The sequence below is a fragment of the Suncus etruscus genome, chromosome 3 (genome assembly GCF_024139225.1).
Source record: "Suncus etruscus isolate mSunEtr1 chromosome 3, mSunEtr1.pri.cur, whole genome shotgun sequence".
Classification (NCBI taxonomy): Eukaryota; Metazoa; Chordata; class Mammalia; order Eulipotyphla; family Soricidae; genus Suncus; species Suncus etruscus.
In genome coordinates, this window is record NC_064850.1 from 88,048,242 (window position 1) to 88,069,008 (window position 20,767).

General features: G+C 47.9%; 1 protein-coding gene across 1 annotated transcript in view; it reads left to right on the top strand.

Annotated features, from left to right (window-relative positions):
• Nucleotides 1-6,777: 6,777 nt before the first annotated feature.
• Nucleotides 6,778-20,767, top strand: part of RASSF5 (Ras association domain family member 5) — a 75,484-nt gene continuing 61,494 nt past the window's right edge. Inside the window, exon 1 of the mRNA XM_049770969.1 lies at nucleotides 6,778-7,249. Within this exon, the coding sequence (XP_049626926.1) occupies nucleotides 6,793-7,249 (457 nt within the window). The 5' untranslated portion in view covers nucleotides 6,778-6,792. The remainder of the gene's footprint in view (nucleotides 7,250-20,767) is intronic.

The following is a 20,767-nucleotide window of genomic DNA, read 5'->3' on the forward strand; positions in this document are numbered from 1 at the left end:
CTTGATGAAGTGGCTTGGGATGGAAACATTCTGAAACTCGGGCACTGCAAGGGCAGGTACCACTAAACACCTGGGGAATGTATGCTCACTGCTCACCAATGAGACCTTTCCAGGAGCCTCCAGTTTCTGATCTCACACATCCCTTACTTGAATTGTCAGGGAAATGCTGACCCCTGTGGGCACACAGGATTTTGTGCTAACATTTGCAAGCCAGGTCCCAGGCAGCCCCTGGCCAATTTTTAGCAGTTGAAGGCATGACATCCACCCCAGAGAATAGCCACTTCAGAGAAATGCCAGTCCTGGCTCAGCCAGTCTGGGGGCAACTTCTCCTACTCCCAGGCCAAATAGCACCTTCATCTGCCCCTCTGGAGCACAAGCCCATGGCCATGAAAGATCAGATGCTTGGAGGTAAGTCCTGAATTAGGTGCATGTTGGCAGCTGATAAAAAGTTTGTTTGGGGCCGGTGAGGTGGCGCTAGAGGTAAGGTGTCTGCCTTGCAAGCGCTAGCCAAGGAAGGACCGCAGTTCAATCCCCCCGCATCCCATATGGTCCCCCAAAGCCAGGGGCAATTTCTGAGCGCTTAGCCAGGAGTAACCCCTGAGCATCAAACGGGTATAGCCCAAAAGTCAAAAGAAAAAAAAGTTTGTTTTATTAATGAGCTCCCTGTGCCCTGCAGAGTTCATGTAGGAGGGGTTAACTCTGGGGGGAGGGGGAGTGTCTCAGCTTGCAGTTAGTTTCACACAAGAAATAAGACAAGCAAAGGTGCATTTTTCTGGGACCAGAGCGATAGCGCAGTGGTAGGGCGTTTGCCTTGCATGTAGCTGACCCAGGACAGATGTTGGTTCTATCCCAGCATCCCATATGGCCCCCCACGCCAGAAGCGATTTCTGAGCGCATAGCCAGGAGTAACCCCTGGGCGTCAATGGGCCCAAAACAAACAACAACAACAACAACAGCAAAAAACTTAATTTTTTTACTCCTATTAGGATGCCATGAATGGTGAGAGGAGTCACAAGCAATTTTCTGTGGGAGCCCAGAGGATAATAAACTTTGGATGGCTTTGGAAAACCTTCATAAAAACTGGCTTTGGACTATACCTTGAGTATTGAATAACATTTCAAAAGGAATAAAACATGGGAGAAAGGTGTGTTAACTGCACTTATGAAGTAAGGCTTAAAAAACAAAACAAAACAAAACAAAAAAAAACAAATGCTGCCCTTTTCTTTGGCAGAAGAAATGGGAGAATAAAACACTGTCTTCTTTATGACTTCAAAGGCCAGAATCACTCAGTAAATCGGTACATGCTGAGGTATGAGGCATAAGGCTAAGTTCAGAATAAGTTGCTTACTATATATATACCAAGCTCTCTTTAGTTCAATTTTCAGCACCAAATATGGCCCCTCAAACACCACCAAGAGTGATCTCTGAACTTTACCAGGTATGTCCCAAAAAATCTGAAGAAAAGAAGTTCAGAGTTTGATTCCCAGAACAACCCCACATGCCAAATACGATTTCTATAGCCCAACCAAATGTGTGCAAACCCTGGCTGTCACAGCCATCATGAGAATGAGGAGATAGGAAAAATCCAAAGCAGAGGCTTTTACATCTCTGAGTCACATGACTTCTCCGACCTATTTTAGAGTTGCCATGAGAATGAAGTCACTTGAGTAAAGTCTGTTTGCCACACAGCAGGTATCCAAGGCATGTTGCTGGAGGAGGTATGCTAATGGATAGCATTTTAATTCCCTGACAACACATGTCATGTTTGCTGCAATGTCATGTGTTACTGACCCCATTCCCTGTTGCAAATTACACCCATTACTTCCGGAAGCTGAGAGTTCGTGGAGCACAAGGAAGAGAGTGTAGAGAATGGAAAGCCTGGATCAGCATGGATTCTCAAATGTATAATGAGATGCTCACAGTTTCAACAGCCCTCAGCTTCCTCTCATTTTCCAAATATAGGCAGAGACCAATACCCAAAATTACTGAATTGGTCTCTGAAGATGGGCTCTTCCCACCTTCTTCACATATTTGGAATGAAGTTATGTTGGAGAGTTTGGAGCTGGTGTACCGTTTCATCTCTCACTCAGGAATGACTGCGTTCAGGTCTGTATTTGATATCTGCTCCTGACCAGCCAGTGGAAGAACAGAGAGGCAGGCAGCTGCCATGTTCTCCTTCTGAGCAGTGAAGCCATTCAATGTGCTGGCTCCCACTGAGAGGCAAGATCTCAGAAATGCCCATTTCTCTGGTGTCATTTCTTTGATGTAGACTGCATAGTAGGTGACTGGCAGTGAAATGAATGACTGCTGTGAGACCTTAAAGATTGCAGTGGTTGGGGCCGTAGAGATAGGACAGCCGTAGCATGCTTGCCTTGCATGCAGCCCACCCAGGACAGACGGTGGTTCGAATCCCGGCATCCCACATGGTTCCTCGAGCCAGCCAGGAGTGATTTCTGAGCGCGGGGCCAGGAGTAACCCCTACGTGCTGCCGTGTGTGAGCCCACCACTACCACCACCACCCCCAAAATTGCAGTGGTCATTAGTGCTCTTCAGTTATTTCCAGAGCTCCCAATGTAAGCACGTCTTGCGCCCCTAGTGGCGGCGGGTGGGATATACAATTATGGCCAGGTGTCAGCATGATTATGTCAGAGAAATGCATCAATATGCAGGGCTTCCTGATGGAATATCTGTAGTTGCTGAAAGTTAGTTCAAGACATGGGGTTGGGATCAGGCTGATGGGACATGAGCAGAAATGGTTGCTGCACTTGCTCTCCCAGTAGGTGTTGGAAGTGGCTGCCCCATCAGTTTGTTGTCTGAGTGATTGTGAGGGAAAGTTTCCCCAGTGGGGGCCGGAATATGAGTGAGGAAGGATCACTATGATTATGGGGTTGAGGGCCTTTAGCACCAGAAAAACTTCACCTGTGCTGGTTGTCCAGGAAACATAGTAGGAGACAAGAACCTTGGGAGGTCCCTTAAAGTGGGAATTTCGGCAGTTTCAGATGCCTTGAGTCAAACAAGTCTTTAACTTCTGCCTCAGAGTGAGACAGCATTTTGTCCCTTTCTTTTCCTTCCTACTCAGGAGCTGAAGAGAGCCTTGACACATTCCCCAGCTGGGACCCAACTCGCTCTAAAGTGACCTTACACTCATGGTCACAATTCTCCCCTGATCCAAAAACACAAACAGGGGCCGGAGAGATAGCAAGGAGGTAAGGTGTTTGCCTTTCAGGCAGAAGGTCATCGGTTCGAATCCCAGCATCCCATATAGTCCCGTGCCTGCCAGGAGCAATTTCTGAGCATGAAGCCAGGAGTAACCCCTGAGCACTGCCGGGTGTGACCCAAAAACCACAAAACACACACATACACACACACACACACACACACACACACACACACACACACAAACAGCCACCCCCTCTCTTCAGAAAAGATCATATACATAAAAAGTCAATGACTGTGATCCAGAGACTCTGCTAAAGTGAGGAACTGTAAAGAGGGTGTTCAATACATGCTGCAGATTTTATGTGTGCCCATGGACCAAAGATCCACAGTTTTCAGATTCAAGCATCAGATGCCAAGATCCCACAAGAAGTCTAGTTTATTTAACACTCTCTTCTGCATGAGGAGGAATAGGGTGTGGCAGAACGGATATGATGCAGTGTCAAGAAAAAGGGAGGCTGGGCAAGTCCCATGACAGAGTTTGGGGGAGCTGACTCCTTTGCATGACCACAATTTCTTGATACAGGAAAATGAACCTTTAGATAAACTTCACAAACATTCTTGGCAAGTTACAAGGAGTTCTGTTATCTCCTTTCCCAACTTTGTTCTCTTCCCAGGAGGCAAGTATAGACTCTGGCCAGCCCCATCTCCTTCTCTCCTTCAGTGCCCAGTTTAGCCTCCCCTTTCCTCCAAATAAGAGCTGCATCAGGAAAACAAAAACCAGACCATGTTCTGGAACAGCTCAGCCACCAGGATGGGATTATGCCTGATGATTGTAGACACTCCTATTCCCAATGACCAGAAGAGACCTTCAGCTGTCAACCCACTACTCATCAGGCCTGACAGGAGCAGGGGACAGGAAAGACAGAGATGATGATTCTTGGTAATAATTTCACAAGTGCCATTTCAAAATGGCCCTTCCACTCTATTCTAGTCCTTCTTGCCATACCCAGATGTTACCTAAAGCTCACAGTGGCTTCACAATTGGTCACTGCAAGGAATATATGTAAATGGGTGGGTAATGGTAGGTAAAAGCAAACAAATATTTATAAGAAACTTAGGTTTCTACACCAACAAGAGAACTACTTGTCTAAAAAATGTGGTGAGAAGAAAGTAAGAGACCATAAAGACAAATTATACTTTGGACTTAAAATGCTCAGTACAGTATATCAGAAATAACCTCCCTCTGGAGCAGGGGGATTTTCTAGTGATACCCCAATGAATGCTGCCTGTCCTATGGTAAAAAGAACAGAAGAACCCATTCTCTTGGTTTTTAATTTTTGGGGGGACTCTTGTGGGGTTGGACCATACCTGGTGGCACTCAAGGGTTACTCCTGGCTCTGCACTCAGAAATCATTCCTAGCAAGTTCAGAGAACCATATAGCATACCGGGGATTGAACCTGGGTCAGCCACGTGTAAGACAAATGCCCTACACACTGTGCTATTGCTATGACCCTGATCTTTAATTTTGGATTTGATTTCATTTAGGCAGCTTCCCAAGCAGTGCTCAGGGAACCTGTGGCTCTTCTGAAGATTCTCTGCTACTAGGCCAGTGTTAGAGTCTGTACAGTCAGGTGAGCTGCTCAATTCTTGTGGTGCTGGGAACCTCTGTTGCTTCCCAGCAGTACATGAAGGCCTCTGGAGCTTCCCCAGAAGTGCTCAGGGAGATATGTGTGTACCAGCAAGGCATGTACTCGAATACCTATAACATCTCTCTGGCATTTATCATTGCTTTGAAGCCACAATAGTGGTGTCGTTGGACCAGAAGCATCAACATTTCTCTGGGAAATTGATAAAAGCACAAAATTCAGGGACTGGAGATATCATACAATGTATAAAGCACTTGATTTGCATACAGCAGACCTGGGTTTGATTCCCAGCACTGCATAGATCTCCTATACACACAGTACTTTGGAGTGACCCTGATGCCCCCAAAACTTTGAAGCATTGTAGGCCTGGCCACTGTTCCCTAATGTGCCCTCCTGCAGAAAGTAACTACCAACCTATTCGGTGTAATCCAGACATCTCCCCACCTCCCAGCACCTGTAAAAACTGTAAAATCTCAATGACAGATATAATGTCACTGGGGATAAACTGTATTCAACAAGCCAGCAAGGAGACTGTGATACCTGCTAAAATCTGGAAGCAACTGATTGAGAGAAAGCAGGGTTGACTACACAGGGGTGAAGTTGGTGCAGGGTAACTTGTGGACCATCCTCCCACCTCAATCTCAATTCCTATTTGTAGAGCCTGAGGGCCCCTATTGGGGCCACTTCTACTAGAAAGAAGCTCGAGAAAGGCACTCTAACAGGCACTCTCACTTCGGTTTGTGTAAACAGGGACTGTGACTGGGACCAGAGCTGGTGGGGAACCCCTTACCACCAGAACGCAGGGGTTTTAGGAATTGTCTGAAATTACCTCCAAAGGAAAAGCAAAAAAAAAAAAAAAATTTTTTTTTTAATTTAAAAAATCCCCCTTCCAGACACCAGGGGGAGACCCGGCTCTGGCCAGGAAAGAGCAGAGAGCCTGAGCTCCAGGAGAATCTAGAATCTTTTCAAAGGCAGGTGCGAAGTAGATGCCGGAGATAGAGTACCGGAAGTGTTCCCTGGGCCAGGAGGATGGTGAAAGAATCCCAAGGGACCCCACTACCAGACCCATAAAGCCTCCAGCAAAGTCTGGAGAGGGTGCCTGTCCCCTCTGGTCTGTATCAGACAGTTCAAAGACCCAGGAGGCGATGCCGTTTCCTGTCGGGGAGATGGGGCCTTCTCCATGGGCAAAAGCTCTGACTCCGGGTACAGAATAGGAAGGACTGTGTGCATGAGAAAACCACCAGGACCTTCTGCTTAAACTCTGACCCCCTGTTCAAACTTCCCGGAGGTCAGGAGTAGAGCACTGAACTAGAAGGAGCGTGACAGGACAGGGTCCCGCCACTGGCCTGTTCATGGCCTGTTAGGTGTAGTGCTCCAGGGTTGCTATTTCTCCAAGCGAGGAGGGTCCCACAGAGGAGAACCACTAAAGCCTCCTCAAGTTCCAGCAAGGTCACATCTAGCCCGAGTCTCCTGAAAACGGATCCCCAGACGTATGGGTAGCTGGGGTTGAACCCGAGTCGTGAGTAGCGTTGCCATCGACTTAGTGCCGAAGCATAGGCTGCGGCCCTGGAACCTGGGCTTCGGGAAAGCCGGAGGGGATGAGGAGGCGCGGACCCCAGTCCCAGCCAGTTCCCCGAGGAGTATTGGGGGGACAGGGTGCGCCTGACGTTGTGGAGATGATGGGAGCGGAAAAGAAGCGGAAGGCAGAACCCTGCAGAAATGCCTCCCTGCGTTGCACGGGGCGCTGAGACCCCAGAAGCCGCGCCGCGGTTGCCAGGCTCAGCTGGTCTCTCTGGGGCGTCCCGCACAGCCGCGCAGGCTCCCCCCTTTTGCAGGGCAGTCCCCCCTCCGTCCGTTTCCCACCCTCCAGCCCATCTCCCCGCCCTCGCCACGCCCCGCGCGTTGCGGTCCCTTTAAAGGCGCGCGTGGCCGAGGCCGCCCTTCTCTCGAGGCCACTCGGGAGGAGCCGCAGAGCCCGATCCGGCCATGGCCATGGCGTCCCCGGCCATCGGGCAGCGCCCGTACCGCCTGCTCCTCGAACCCGAGCCGCCGCGCTACTTGCAGAGCCTGGGAACGCCGGAGCCGGCCGCGACCTCCGGCCGCGCCTCGCGCCGCTGCGGGTCCGCCGCCCTGGCCGCCGCGCCCGGGGCGCGCGAGGGGCACGGCGCCCGGAGGGCTGCGCGGGTGGACCTGGAGCCCCAGCCGCGGGCCGCCCGCCCAGCTCGCCCGCTCCGGCCCGGGCTGCAGCAGAGACTACGGCGGCGGCCGGGGGCGCCCCGGCCCCGCGACGTGCGGAGCATCTTCGAGCAGCCGCAAGATCCCCGCGTCCCGGAGGAGCGAGGCGAGGGCCACCGCTTTGCGGAGCTGGCGCTGCGGGGCAGCTGCTGCTGCTGGTGCGATCTGTGCGGACGCGAGGTGCTGCGGCAGGCGCTGCGCTGCGCTAGTGAGTGTGAGGTTGGGGTGAGGCGAGGCGAGGCGAGCAGCCCTGGCTGGAGTCCTCGGGGTCCCCGGGACAGTGCTCCGCGGTCCCACCGGTGTCCTTGAGGTCGGGCGACTGTCTGCCCTCACCCGTCTGGCCGCACTCGTCCGCGGGACGCAGCTCCGGGCTGCAGGGAGCAGCAAGGTCATGCCTGCGCTCTCGCCCCGCTGGCTGCTTGGGAGTCTTGAGAGTGGGGTGCGGGGCTGGTGTTTGACCGTAGGCCCCTGTTCTGTGGAGCCCTGGGCATGGGCCCCAATAGCACCTGTTGAGCCGAGAGATCAGCCTAGGCTTTGGGTGGAATCAGCCCAGAGCGTCGAGGGTACCTTGGGTCTCGGCGCTACGACCACTCCTGCCCTCCGCCTACCTGGTCCCTTAGACTTAGACCTCCAGATTCCTTGCATCCGTGGCTACTTTTTCAAGTGACCCATTTCCCCACCTGTCATTCGCCGCTCTCCTGGATTTTTGGGGAAACTGCAGCCGCCTCCTTCGCTGAAGTCTTTCCAAAGCCTGGCTGAAAACCACTCCCACCCAAGCTGTGCATTCCTGAGCAAGTTTAGTCTCCTCGGAGCTTATTTTTGCTCCTAGTATTTAGTGGTATCTTCTCCCAGTAGTGATTTCTCTCGAGTTTCCAGGGTCAACGGACCACAAAGCATAGGCAGTGCCTGCGCAGCCGTGGAAGTACCTGTGAGCCCTGTGGTCGGTCTGCGGTGCTCAGCAGCCAGCATCCCAGTTCCTTCCACCTGGGGCAGGGTCACTGTCTCTACAGTCCCAGTGTGGCTGCAGGGAAAAGCTCAGGCTAATCCAGGGTCAAGTGGAAGAGGCACTAACTTGGGAGAAAAAGCAGATGTCAGAGGAGTGTGTAATGATTGGGGATCTCAGGGTCCTACAGTGCTTCGCTCATCCACAGAGAAGCTGTGTCCTCAATGTCATCGGCTTGACTGTGCTGGAATCCCAAGAAATGTGTGTCACTGGAATTTTAGTTTGTAGGAAGGCATTTGGGGCCTAAGGTTCCACTCAGTTTTATAACTGGTTGGGTGTTGCTGACAATGGCTTACCAGTGGATGCACCACTCCCGAACTCAGTGAATTATGCTGCCTTCACATTAGATTTGTTTCTTTCCTTTGAGCAATTCACAGATAGTGTCTGTTGCTAGAGATTCACAGATATGGCTAATTCCTGATCTGTGTGACTAGTGGAGTCTTTTCATTTGGGAGAACTTCCATCATTCCTACACAGTTGACTTGGCACCATCCAAAGTTATCTGAGAGTGTGTAGAGATAGAATCAAGCGGTGTCTGATACTTTTTTATCAGGGACCAATGTCTGGATGGAGTCGGTGGAAAATTTCCTGAAGAGAAACTGGATGGAGGGTGGAGACTGAACAGCTGGACTTTGCTGAGCATCTTTAAAACAGAAGTTTTATTTCATCTGAAGTTGTTGGTGTCAACTTTGTTTGGAGAGCCAGGGTAGAAAATAAGAGCTACAAAAGGCATAAATATCTAGTGAATAAACTTTAAGCAGAAGACCTAGGTTCCAATCCTGACATCTTTGATGTCCCTGTTTTGAGAAGAGGTGATAGGGACAGAAAGATAGCACAGAGTTAAGGCCCTTTCATGCGTCACCTACAAGTACCACAGGCCTCCTCAAGCATCATCAGGTGCAGTTCTGGAGGCCCCTGCTTTGTACTGCTGGATAGGGTCCTGGAACCCTTCAGCATTTTTACTGAGGTTTGTGTATATGTGTGTGTAGGGAAGCAAGTGTTAGTTCCAACACTACAGGGCCAAGCATTGGATCAAACACAGACCTAGCTGTCCAGGAGTGATCCTGGCAAGGAGAGCTGACTGGGCCTACTGAGCACCGCTGTGTCCCCACCCAAAGGGAATAGTACCATCACCTTTTGGATCATATTTATGTGAAAATGAAAGATATATATGTGTACCTATATTCATATGTGTTATGAACACATACAACATGTCATGCAATGCAGTATAACTGTCATCTTCCACCAATAGCTGCTCTGATGGTTTATTCATGCTCCTGACATCCTGCACGACTTCCAGCTGTGTCTACATGCTGCCTTTCACAGCACTAAGTGGGAAGTGAGTGCCCGAATAGTCCAGAATGTATAGGCATTAATTGCTTTTTAGAAATGCCAGTCCTTCCTGATGCCACCAGGGGAGGAGTCCTGCTACATGAACAGATTTGTCCCTTTGACAATGACAGAGGGCACCTCTGTTTGTCTCATTGCAGGGAGCAGAGTCTCAATCATCATTGCCTCCTGTGAGGGGTCCACTTCTAACTTGATGGTATGTAAGTGGAATATTTTTAGTAGGAACCATTCATCAAATTTTGAATTCTGTTTTTTACTTTTTGTAACTGTATTCAGTGAATTACATCATAGGAGCAATAGTATAGCAAGAAATTGTTTCCCACATGGCATCAACCTGGGTTGTATCTTCAGCATCCCATATGGTCCCCAGAGTCTCTCCAGGAGTGATCTCTGAGTGCAGAACCAGGAGTAAACCCTGAATACAGCAGGTGTGGTCCAAAAACAAACAAACAAAATTACATAATAAAACGGGACTAGAGAGACAGCTTAAAGGCAAACATGCTTTGTATGCTGGAGGCTCAGTATGGGAGGTTTTTTGGTACCTCATAATTCCTTGAGTTCTGACTCTGGAGTACCACTGGATATGGCTCCCAAACCAAAAAAAAAAAAAAAAAAAAAAACAATGGGGGAAGGTTTGGGACCACAACTGGTAATGCTCAGGTGTTACTCCTGGCTATGCACTCAAAAATCGCTCCTGGCTTGGGGAACGATATGGGATGCTAGGGGATGGAACCACAGTTCGTCCTAGGCTAGCGTGGGTGAAGCAGATGCCATACCACTTGTGCCACCACTTTGCCCCCCTAAATATTTCTTTTTAATTACATTATACATAGGCTTATGTTAAATCATTTTTTCTAACAAGTAAACGTAAGGCTGGTGTAGGTATCTGAATATGTTTAAGGTAGACTATGTTAAAGCTATTATATTCAATAGACTAGGTGGATTCAATGTATTGCTGGCCAGTAATATTTCTGTTTAAGATGGGTTTATCATGGTGTAACTGCTTTTTGTAAGTGGAGGATGCTCAATAGTAGCAATGAAGGTAGTGGCTTGTTTATTCTATTAAATCTCCATGCTCTTGGAAGTAAGTAAAAAGTATTTGAGTGACCTCTGAGCAGAAGACTAACTCTGGATGGAAGCAATGTTGGTAAAATGGGTTTTTTAAAAGGACACTCTTAAGAAATTGTCTTCCCACAGTTGGTCTTCCTGTAAAAGTTCCTCTATTTTAAGGGGTTCCCTTCTTCAGAGTCTGTGACTGAGTTTTGGTTAAGGCTTGATTTGCTACCAGAAAACTTAACATTAATTTCTAGTGCTAAAGAAGTCATTGTAGGTCAGCAAGATAATACAAAAGGTAAGTGCTTGCTTCACACATGACTGACCCAGGTTTCATTCCTAGCAATTAGTATGGTCCCACAAGGAGTGCCAAGAGTGATCCCTAAGTACAGAGCCAGGAGTAAGCCCTGAGCAGCACCAAAATTGAAAATAAATATATAAGTCATTATATGTTGGTTTAAAAAAATAGATGAAGTGGAGAAGAGAGGTGCAAGAGAGAGTAAGATTGCTGGTGTGGTTCATGCATGTCCAGTGGGCATGGTGGCAGCAGAGAAAATCTATTTCTGGCATCCAGGAGGAAAGAGTCAATCTGCTTGAGACACTTGCCTGCTTTCCTTGGCTTCTGGGAATGGCCCTGACCCTCTGTAGAAGAAACAGTCAACCATGTTCCTTTCATACTATTTCATTTTTTGTTTGTTTGTTGTTGTTGTTTTTGGGGGGGTCACACCCGGCAGCGCTCAGGGGTTACTCCTGGCTCTATGCTCAGAGATCACTCCTGGCAGGCTCGGGGGACCATACAGGATGCCAGGATTTGAACCACTGTCCTTCTGCATCAAGGCCAATGCCTTACGTCCATGCTACCTCTCTGGGACCATTTTTCATACTATTTCAATGAGTTTGTGAGAAGCAAAATTTTAATCAAAGAGGGAGTTTGGCCATAGCTTGCATGATTCTAGTAAACCCCACACAGTGCTCAGGAGTAATATAAGAGTTGTAAGTACTGTAAGAGCTGTAAGTCTGGAAGGGGCCCAGGGTCCTATTTCCCCAAATCCCCACTCTGTGATGGACTTTAATTACAGTGACTGTACGTGGTATTGAGGATGGTAGCCATGGTAGTCAGGGGACTGTGAGTGAAGTTGTTCCATTGTGAGACCCTATGCCATCTTTTCTTTTTTTCTTCTTTTTTTTTTTTGGTTTTTGGGTCACACCTGGCAGTGCTCAGGGGTTACTCCTGGCTCTATGCTCAGAAATCGCTCCTGGCAGGCACAGGGGACCATATGGGACGCCGGGATTTGAACCACGGACCTTCTGTATGAAAGGCAAACGCCTTACCTCCATGCTATCTCTCTGGCCCCTATGCCATCTTTTCATTTCTGTCTTGTTACTGCATTAATGGCAAGGCTTAGAGCACTCTGCAAAGACTGGAGCCCTTCAACAGTCACCGGATCTCACAGGCTGAAGACCAGTTGTGGGTTCTTTAGGAGAAGAGGTCTCAGGACATTGAGTCACCCATTAGTGACTCAGGGACCTCAGGTACTAGAAGGGATTTTTATTATCCAGTAAAATAGCTGTGCTGATATGTATAGTTTTGAGTATCTTTTATTAATTTAGGTTCATATATGATATAACCTTGGATGTTAGAAAAATAGATGCTTTGTTTTCACAGAGCTGACCCCTCCCCCCCCATTTCGAATCCCTCTTCTGTCCTGACTCAATTTGAAATCCTTGGTGTTGCTGTTTGTTGTTGTTGTTGTTTTTAATTTTTAGCCCATTCCTAGCAGTGCTCAGGGATTATTCTTGGCTCTGCACTCAGGGATTACTCCTGGCAATGCTCAGGAGCCATATGGGTGTTGGGATTGAACCCACATAGGCAACATGCAAGGCATGTCCCCTACCTATTATAGTATTTCTCAAGCCTATTTTGCAATTCTCTTTGGAAAAGTCCTAGCAGATCATGCATGTGTCAGTGTGACACTATTTGTGAGTGTGTGTGTATTTGTGAGTCTGTATATTTGTGTTTTGGGACAGAGAAAGGACTTGGAATACTTTGAGAGGCCTTCTGAGGTCCCAACTCTGTTTCCTTCATCTCTCCTTCCTGCTTCCTGTCTTCTGAAGATGAAAGTGAAAGAATTAGTGTGGGCTTGAGGTCCACCCCCTTCATCAGAGCTTGAAAATTTCTTATGGGGTATGGGGGGGCTTGATTCCCAAGTACAATCAGAGATGATTCATGCTACTTGTCTGCAAGGCTAATTAGACCTGGTAATGAGTATATGTTCACCTGCTGTCCTGTGAAGTTATTAGTTGGAAATTAATCTTCCCTCAGCAGTAAGGTTTGGTCTGGGCTTCTCTCTTTTCTGCCCAAGGTTTCCAGTGACATAGTGGGGGCTAGACCCAGAGTGACAAGGAAATGACAACCCCAGTCCAGCTCCCCAGTCCTTAAGAGACTTTCAAACTCTTGCTTTGAATCTCTTTTTTTTTTTTTTTTTTTGGGTCACACCCGGCAGTGCTCAGGGGTTACTCCTGGCTGTTTGCTCAGAAATAGCTCCTGGCAGGCACGGGGGACCATATGGGACACCAGGATTCGAACCAACCACCTTTGGTTCTGGATCGGCTGCTTGCAAGGCAAACACCACTGTGCTATCTCTCTGGGCCCGCTTTGAATCTCTTATGTTGGCACAAATCTATGTGGTGTCAAGCCCAGCCCAGCTCTTAGAACAAAGCCAGGAGGCATTTCCACAGCCAGCAGCCTCTTTTTCTGCCGAGCTCAGAGGTTTGCCTCTGTTCACTGTCACATTCATTTTCAGAGAAGCTTCATGAGGTTGGAGCTGGGAGAAGCTTCTGCCAGGTCTCCTGGAATACGTAGAATTTCCCATCTGCCTGGCTATGGGCAGGGTCAGGGTAAAGGCAGAATCTCTGCAGAGGTGAATCTGATCACCTTGAAGGCCTCAGTGTCATCTCAGGCTATTCAGCCAAGTCATTTAACGCTTTCAAGCCATAACCATCACCCTTTCTCCCTACCCCAGAATAATGAAGGGGTGCTGGCTCTTGGTTTCTAATCACTTTTCTGTAAGGCCCTCTCTGCTTGCCCCACACATGTCTCAAGCCTGAATCTCTCCTTGGAAGAAGCTGCTGCCACTCCTGCCAGCCCAAGGGATTATTAAGATTGGCAGGGAGGCTGTGGACTCATCTCTGCCCTCATTGAGGCCCTTCCTGTTCACATTCCTCAGAAGACTAGCTCAGTATTTTTGGTGGGGTATTTGTGGGTGTGCAAAGCATGTAACTAGACATTCCCTACCAGGGCTGTATTTAGCATTGTTCATGTAGCCTCCTCCTTTGAGTGCTCAGCCTCTCCCTACTGCCTCCTTCCAAGGGGCTCTGTTCCTGCTCCTGGATGGGCCAGCTCTGACTAGGGAGATGGTTGTGTACTTAGTCACTTTCCATACATTTTCAAAAGTTTGGACAAGCTCTTCTTGACATGTAGAGAGCAGGATTTGGAACTAGAAGGGAAATTGAGTCAATGCTAAGGCTTTGAGAAAAGAATGTGGAAGCTGAAGGCAGGGTGGAGGCCCAATTAGTTCCCTGGGGGCCCTGATTTAAGTGGAATACAATTAGCACCAGGAACTGGCAATGGGGAGCCCAGCCCCAAGGTCAAGACTTGACTCAGACCTGGGGGTGGTGATGTTGTTCTCTCAAGCACCCATGCACCACAGTGAAGAAACTGGGCAGAGCTCTGGGACCCAAGAGCTTACTGTAACCTATTCTTGGGCCCTGGTGGTCCCCAGGTTCATGAACTCACAGACTATCTATGGATCTCGCTCTTTTTTTCTTCCTTCTTTTTTGTGAAAGAACCATGCACCCTGTGTCTAGCAGTAAAGACACTGTCCTATTGAAGGGTCTTGGATCCCCTGCTTGTTGTACCGGTTCTAAACTCCACCTACTGCCCTGACTTGGATGAGATGGAGGAGGGAGGCAGCAGTTTTGGCAGTCAGTGTAAGAGGGCCAAGATGTCATTCACCTCAGGCAGGGCTGGTCATGTTTACCCTGCAGTGGGAGGTCCTTGCCACCACCACTCAGCCCCTCCCTGGTTCTTAAGCAAACACTTTGCAGGGCTGGATTCAACACAGATGGCTCTGGTGGCCATTGGCTAGTGTTGAATACAAAAACTTAGCTTTTGTGGACAAAAGCAGATGCAGGTTCACCCCCTAAAGGAAGAGTTAGGGTCTTTGGCTGTCCTTCAAAAATATCAACTTCTTTCCTTTTTCCTGGATGTTGGATCAACGAGAGAGATCTCATTGTGTTTGCTGAAGTGCACACTAGCGTTCTGGGGCTTCAGGTGGCAGATTTCATATGGAACAAGAAGGGCTGCTGTGGTGTGTGGGAGCAGAGACAACTTCAGTTTAGAGGTAGTAAGTTGTCACTGGTGCTGGCCCCATCTAGCCAGCGAGCATGTGAGGTGGACAGGACTAGCTAAAACGTGGCTGGGAGAAAAGGAAATGCAGCTGTGGGCAGTTCAAGGACTGCTCTGCAGAGACCTGTCATTAGTAGCAAAACCACTGCCCTACGTGGCTTTTTGCCGGGAGAGCTAAACATGCCAGTTAGTTGATTTTCTTCAATCATGTTCAAAAAAGGTGCAGAGAACAGGAAGAAAAGAGTGGGTTGGTCATGTGGAAGCCAACCACTCAGGGTGTGGGCAGTGGAGAGTAAGCTGAACTCTCACCTGCTTTCAGCATTTGGTTTCTATATAGATTTGCAGAACGTTTAAAAGTTTTTTGATTTATGTATTTATTATAGCTTAATGGTTACAATGGTATTTATTATATTGATGTACTCAGCTACTTTGTCCGACCACCACTCAAGTAAGTTGTCAAGACTTGAAAAATTAGCATATGAAAAACCTCAAGATTGTCCAGCAAAGATAGCATTTTTCTCGATTCCTCGATCTCCTTTACCAGTAGCAGCCCTACTGGAGTGAAGGTGTGAGGAGGGAGAAGTAGAATTACAGGGGACCTGCTTTCCTGAACCAGGCCTCATCGTAATGACCAGTCAGCATTCAGGGCTCTCAGGGTCAGTTCACCTGGGGAGCCCAGGTGACATGAACAGGCTGCATGGCAAAAGGGAGAACCACTGTGAGCAGTAGTTGGGTGGGAAGCAAAAGAAAGCTGCAATTTGCTTGACAGACTGGTGTCTGGAACCTCTACAACCCTGCAGGGAACAGCGGGTTGGGGAAAAGGTCCCACTTTGTATGCTCCTTATCCAGGGCTGGCTCACTCTTCGATATCTCAGCTGACTTTCCTTGCTGATGTTTCTTCCATCCAAGTTGCACAGAGATTTTGTAGTTTCTGTTGAAGCAATTAAGTCCTTTCTCTAACCAAGGAAAGTTTTCATAATTTTGTTTTTTGAAGTCAAAGATGTCATGATACTCAAATGGAAAAACAGATTCCAGCTGTAATTTGACAGTTTTGAGAGAAAGGGCTGAGCCATGGTGGGGAAGTGAGGAGATCTGGAAGCAGTTGTTGATGAACAAATGATGAACAAATGCCTCCAGGCACTGTGCTGGAGACGAGGAGCTAGGCCTGAACTCCCCCCTCCTCACTTCAGCCACTGTGGTCACTATGTCCTGCTTACCTGTGAGAGGGCCATTGCCTTGGAATTCTTCCCAAATCAGCTACAGTGGAGAATCTATTCTGGTTCAAAGGTCAGGGGGTCAGATGTGAAGCTTCTAGAACCTTCCAAATACTCTTTCCTCTCTGTCAGTTTTTTCCTGCTGACTTCACCCCTAGGCAAAGGTGGAGCTTGATACAAAAAAAGTAGGTTGAGAAAAAGATTTCTCCTACCACACTGGAATGAGATTAAAAGTTCCCCAGCAAGTATTTTCTCTTGGAGGGGTGAGAACAGCATCAGGGTTTCTGCCTCCCTCCCCTGTTCTAGCTCCAGACACCTGTTTGATGGTGTCTTCAGACCTGTATGCTCACGACCTTCTACAAAAACTGCTGGCTAAAGCAGGGACCACAAAGGACTCTGAGTTTCTTACCCTCCACACTTCCACAAGGAAACATGGAGGAGAAATCAATTTTTTTTCTGGGTGGTCTGATGAGAGCTTCTTGGTGACCTGGAGAGCCAACACACAAAGAAAGAGAAGCAGGTGGGCAGGTGAAGAAATAAGAGTCCCTTTCTGGACCCTCAGTGGTACTAGGACAGGGTGAAAGCACAGCTGGTTCATACATCTCACCACTGTGCCCCAGTGGCAAGTTCTCTGGTCAGAGATCAGTGGCCTTCCTTTATCCCAGCTGACCCTTGCTGGCAGTTGGCAGAGGAATTGGGGGCTCTCTGGGCAGCTAGCTGGGAGCAGATGCCTCTCAGTGTAGCTCTGGACAGGTTTTGCTTCCTGGCCTGATTTGGGCCATGGAGAGCTCTGGAAAGTCCACTGCAGCAGCCCTGGTGTCTGGGGCATCTGGAAGCCAGAGCTGAGAGAAGGAGCCTGTGAAAGCCATTTTCAGGCAAAGAATAACATTGCTGACCTTTTTATTAGATTCTGTTTCCTACTTTCTTCTCTTTCCTTCTTTCTCCTTTTGCTTCCTCTTACCTGTCACTGGTTTTGTTCATTGTCTCAGACAAATGGGCTGACTTCCCTAAAGCAATGCGGCCTCCTAGCTACCGGCAGCAGAGGAAGGCTGCGGTGTCCCCTTAGAGCTTGGACAGCTGGTAAAGCATTAGTAACCCCCTCCCTGAAGAAATCCATTAATGAGCTTGGGCTGGTGCATGGTGTGAGCTAGCTCATCGCTTCTGTCGTCTGCTGAAACTTTGGAGACATTGATTTTCAGCTGCCCGGGTGCTGCTGAGAAGGAGGCGCAGGCAGGCTCTCTGCTGCAGCCTGCTTGGTGGGGGCATTTTTATCTTATCAAACTAAAAGCCCCAGGAATAGAAAGTTTTCTGAGGGAGAGGAGGAGGAGACTATGCTGAAGAGAAGGCACCGGTCAGGAGAGGCAGGCTGCCCGAAAAGGCCCTCCCAGACCCAGGCACCCCGGCTGTTTCCCTGTTGCCTAGAAAACAGCTTTTGATTGTTCTAGCCCAGTGGGTATGACAGAGGGCCGGAATGAGGCGGTGGTCACTGCCTGCTTTGGAACGGTCACTGCACGACTCCAGCGGCTCTTCTGCAGGCTCCCTAAGAGCCGCTCAGACTCTGAGAAGCCCGAGGCTCTGCAGAACTTCTGCCCCAAGGCCCCGTTGGTTCAAGGTAAGTCCCAGGCTTTCCAGATAGGCTCTTCTAGGCAAGCATGTGGTCCAAGGCCTCAGCTAGGTCTTTCCATGAGTAGGGCAAGCTGGCATCTTTTGAAGCATCGTACTTATTCTGAGCTTTGCACCACTCACTGAAATTCCTTTGGAACCCCCAGAAACCTTGCTTTTATGCAGCTACCCGCCAGATTTAGATATAACAGCCTGAGCAGGAAGAAAGTTTCTGATGGCTCCAAAGCTGAGGCCTAAATTGGCCATGAGCCTTACTATTGCTGATAATTCAGGTCAAACAAATAAGGTCCCCTAGTGCATAGAATATGGATGTCCTGGTTGGCCATTCTTATTTGTTCTCATGATCACGGAGGTCTAAGGACCATGAGAGCTTGCCAGGCTTTTTAATCAGCCTGAGAGGACCCAGGGACAGTTAGGATCCTAGGAAAAGCTGTTTCACCTGTACACATCATGGAAGGTGGATCACAAACCATCCTAGAGTCATTGGTCATCTGACTACACCTTTTCAAAGAAAGGAAGCTGATGTCAACAGAGATCTCTGGCACCTGCCTTCTGACCTAAATTTTTTCCTTCTGTACTCTCTGGTCTGAGGCATCTTTTATTTCATGACCCATGAAAACATTTAAATGGTTATGCTTATTGTTATTCCTTTCAGATTTCTGGTATTTAATAGAAATGGGAAAGATATCATTCTGTTTTACAGTAACCAGCTCAAAGTAAGACCCCTTGCTAGGGGTCGATGCTGCACCTCTAGGTCTAGAACCCTTCATTCCTGATTCTCCTCATCTTACTGACCTTTAGCTGTCTCCTTTGATGGCCAGATCTTTGAACATGTGAGTGTTCCTGGTGTTCTTTCTCATGGACAATTAGGAATAGGTGGGCAACAAGGTGTTTATATCACTAAGTTTTAGGGATGGACCAAGACTGAAGAGTCATCTCTGGGATGTTTTTGAAAGCAAAGTTAAAGACATTGCAGGAGCTGGAGAGATAGAACAGCTGGTAGGTTGCTTGGTCTGTAGGTTGCTTGGTACTTGCCTTCCATACAGTTGACCTGCAGTCATCACTGAGTGCAGTACCAGGCGTAAGTCCTGAACACTGCTAGGTGTGGTCTCCCCCTCCCCAACCTCCAAAAAAGATGATACAATCTTGAGCATGGAAGACAATCACTTATCTCATTAAACTTTGAGAATGGGATTTGTTGTTGTTGTTTTGGGGACCAAATCCAGCAATGCTCAGGGGTTACTCCTGGCTCTCTGCTCAGGAATCGAACCTGGGTTGGCTATGTGGACTATTGCTGGACTATTGCTCTGGCTCTGAGAATGGGAATTCTAATTTATTATAACCCCATTTGGGGACAAATGCTCTTTAGCCTGCCTGAATAATTTATCCTTTTCAGTAGCCTAGTCTGCACCAGCTCTCAAGGGATAGTGGGGAACTGAGCTCCTCTATCTGAATTCTCACAGCATGTTTATCAGACCTGATCAGGGTTATTCAGCAATTTATTCCCTTGATTCTTTGCTAGTCAGTTCAAGGAGTTATAGATTCATGGAATTGATCTGTGGGTAGCAGCATTAGGACAGATACTGCCTGTACAATGTGGTCATTTAAATCATTCTGGCTATGATGAGAGTGCCTGGAAGAAGGTGGGGCAGGGTGTCAGAGATGATGGCAGCAGAAGGCCTGAGACTGGAAGTTTCTGGAACAGCCCAAATTACTGCAGAACACTGAGAGTCACCCATAGCATGAACTTAAGGAAATGAGTCCAGAGCCAGGAAATTTTCTACTGGCAACTATTCCTGCTGCAGGGCCTTTTCTCTATAGATGGACCTCTTAGAGCCTCTGTTGTCCCCATGCAAAGGAGGGTACCCACTTTTGAATTTATGTTTTTCAGGCTCAAACACAGCTTTGATGAAAACCAGTTGACATGGCCATGTCACAGCAGGGTCCTCATTGGCATCTGCTATAGTTTATTGCTCTCAGAGAGACTTTTAACACATGCTCCAAATGGGTCACCTGAGCAAGAATATTGGGGTGTTCTTCTAACCCAAGCAGGCCTAAAGGATGTCCAGGTGATGAGGAGGACATGCCTGAGACTCTTAACTCAGGAATGTCTCAGGACATTCCTACCACTAAATTCACCACAGCACTTAATGAATAGGCAAAACTAGACCAGCCCACCACCAGGCATCATTAGGAGCTAAGTAAGCATGTTATGAAGGATCAAGTCATAGATCATTTGAAAAGACACTAGGGGTCAGCAAGAAATGCTCCTCACTCTTATCCACTGCTGGTGGGAATGCCATCTAGTTCAACCTTTATGGAAAGCAATATGGAGATTCCTCCAAAAACTGGAAATCGAACTCCCATACGATCCAGCTATACCACTCCTAGGAATATACCCTAGGAACATAAAAATACAATACTAAAACCCCTTCATTACACCTATATTCATTGCAGCACTATTTACCATAGCAAGACTATGGAAACAACCCAGATGCCCTTCAACAGACGAGTGGCTAAAGAAACTGTGGTACATATACACAATGGAATATTATGCAGCTGTCAGGAGAGATGAAGTTATGAAATTTTTCTATACATGGATGTACACGGAATCTATTATGCTGAGTGAAATAAGTTAGAGAGAGAGAGAAAAACGCAGAATGGTCTCACTCATCTATGGGTTTTAAGAAAAATGAAAGACATTCTTGCAATAATAATTTTCAGACACAAAAGAGAAAAGAGCTGGAAGTTCCAGCTCACCTCAGGAAGCTCACCATAAATAGTGATGAGTTTAGTTAGAGAAATAACTACATTTTGAACTGTCCTAATAATGAGAATGTATGAGGGAAATGGAGAGCCTGTTTAGAGTACAGGCGGGGGTCGGGTGGGGAGGAGGGAAACTTGGGACATTGGTGATGGGAATATTGCACTGGTGATGGGGGGTGTTCTTTACATGACTGAATCCCAAACACAATCATGTATGTAATCAAGGTGTTTAAATAAAAATAAAAATAAAAAAAAAAGAAATGCTCCTCATCTCCCCAGAAGTCTCTAGCACTCCTGGCACCACTTGTA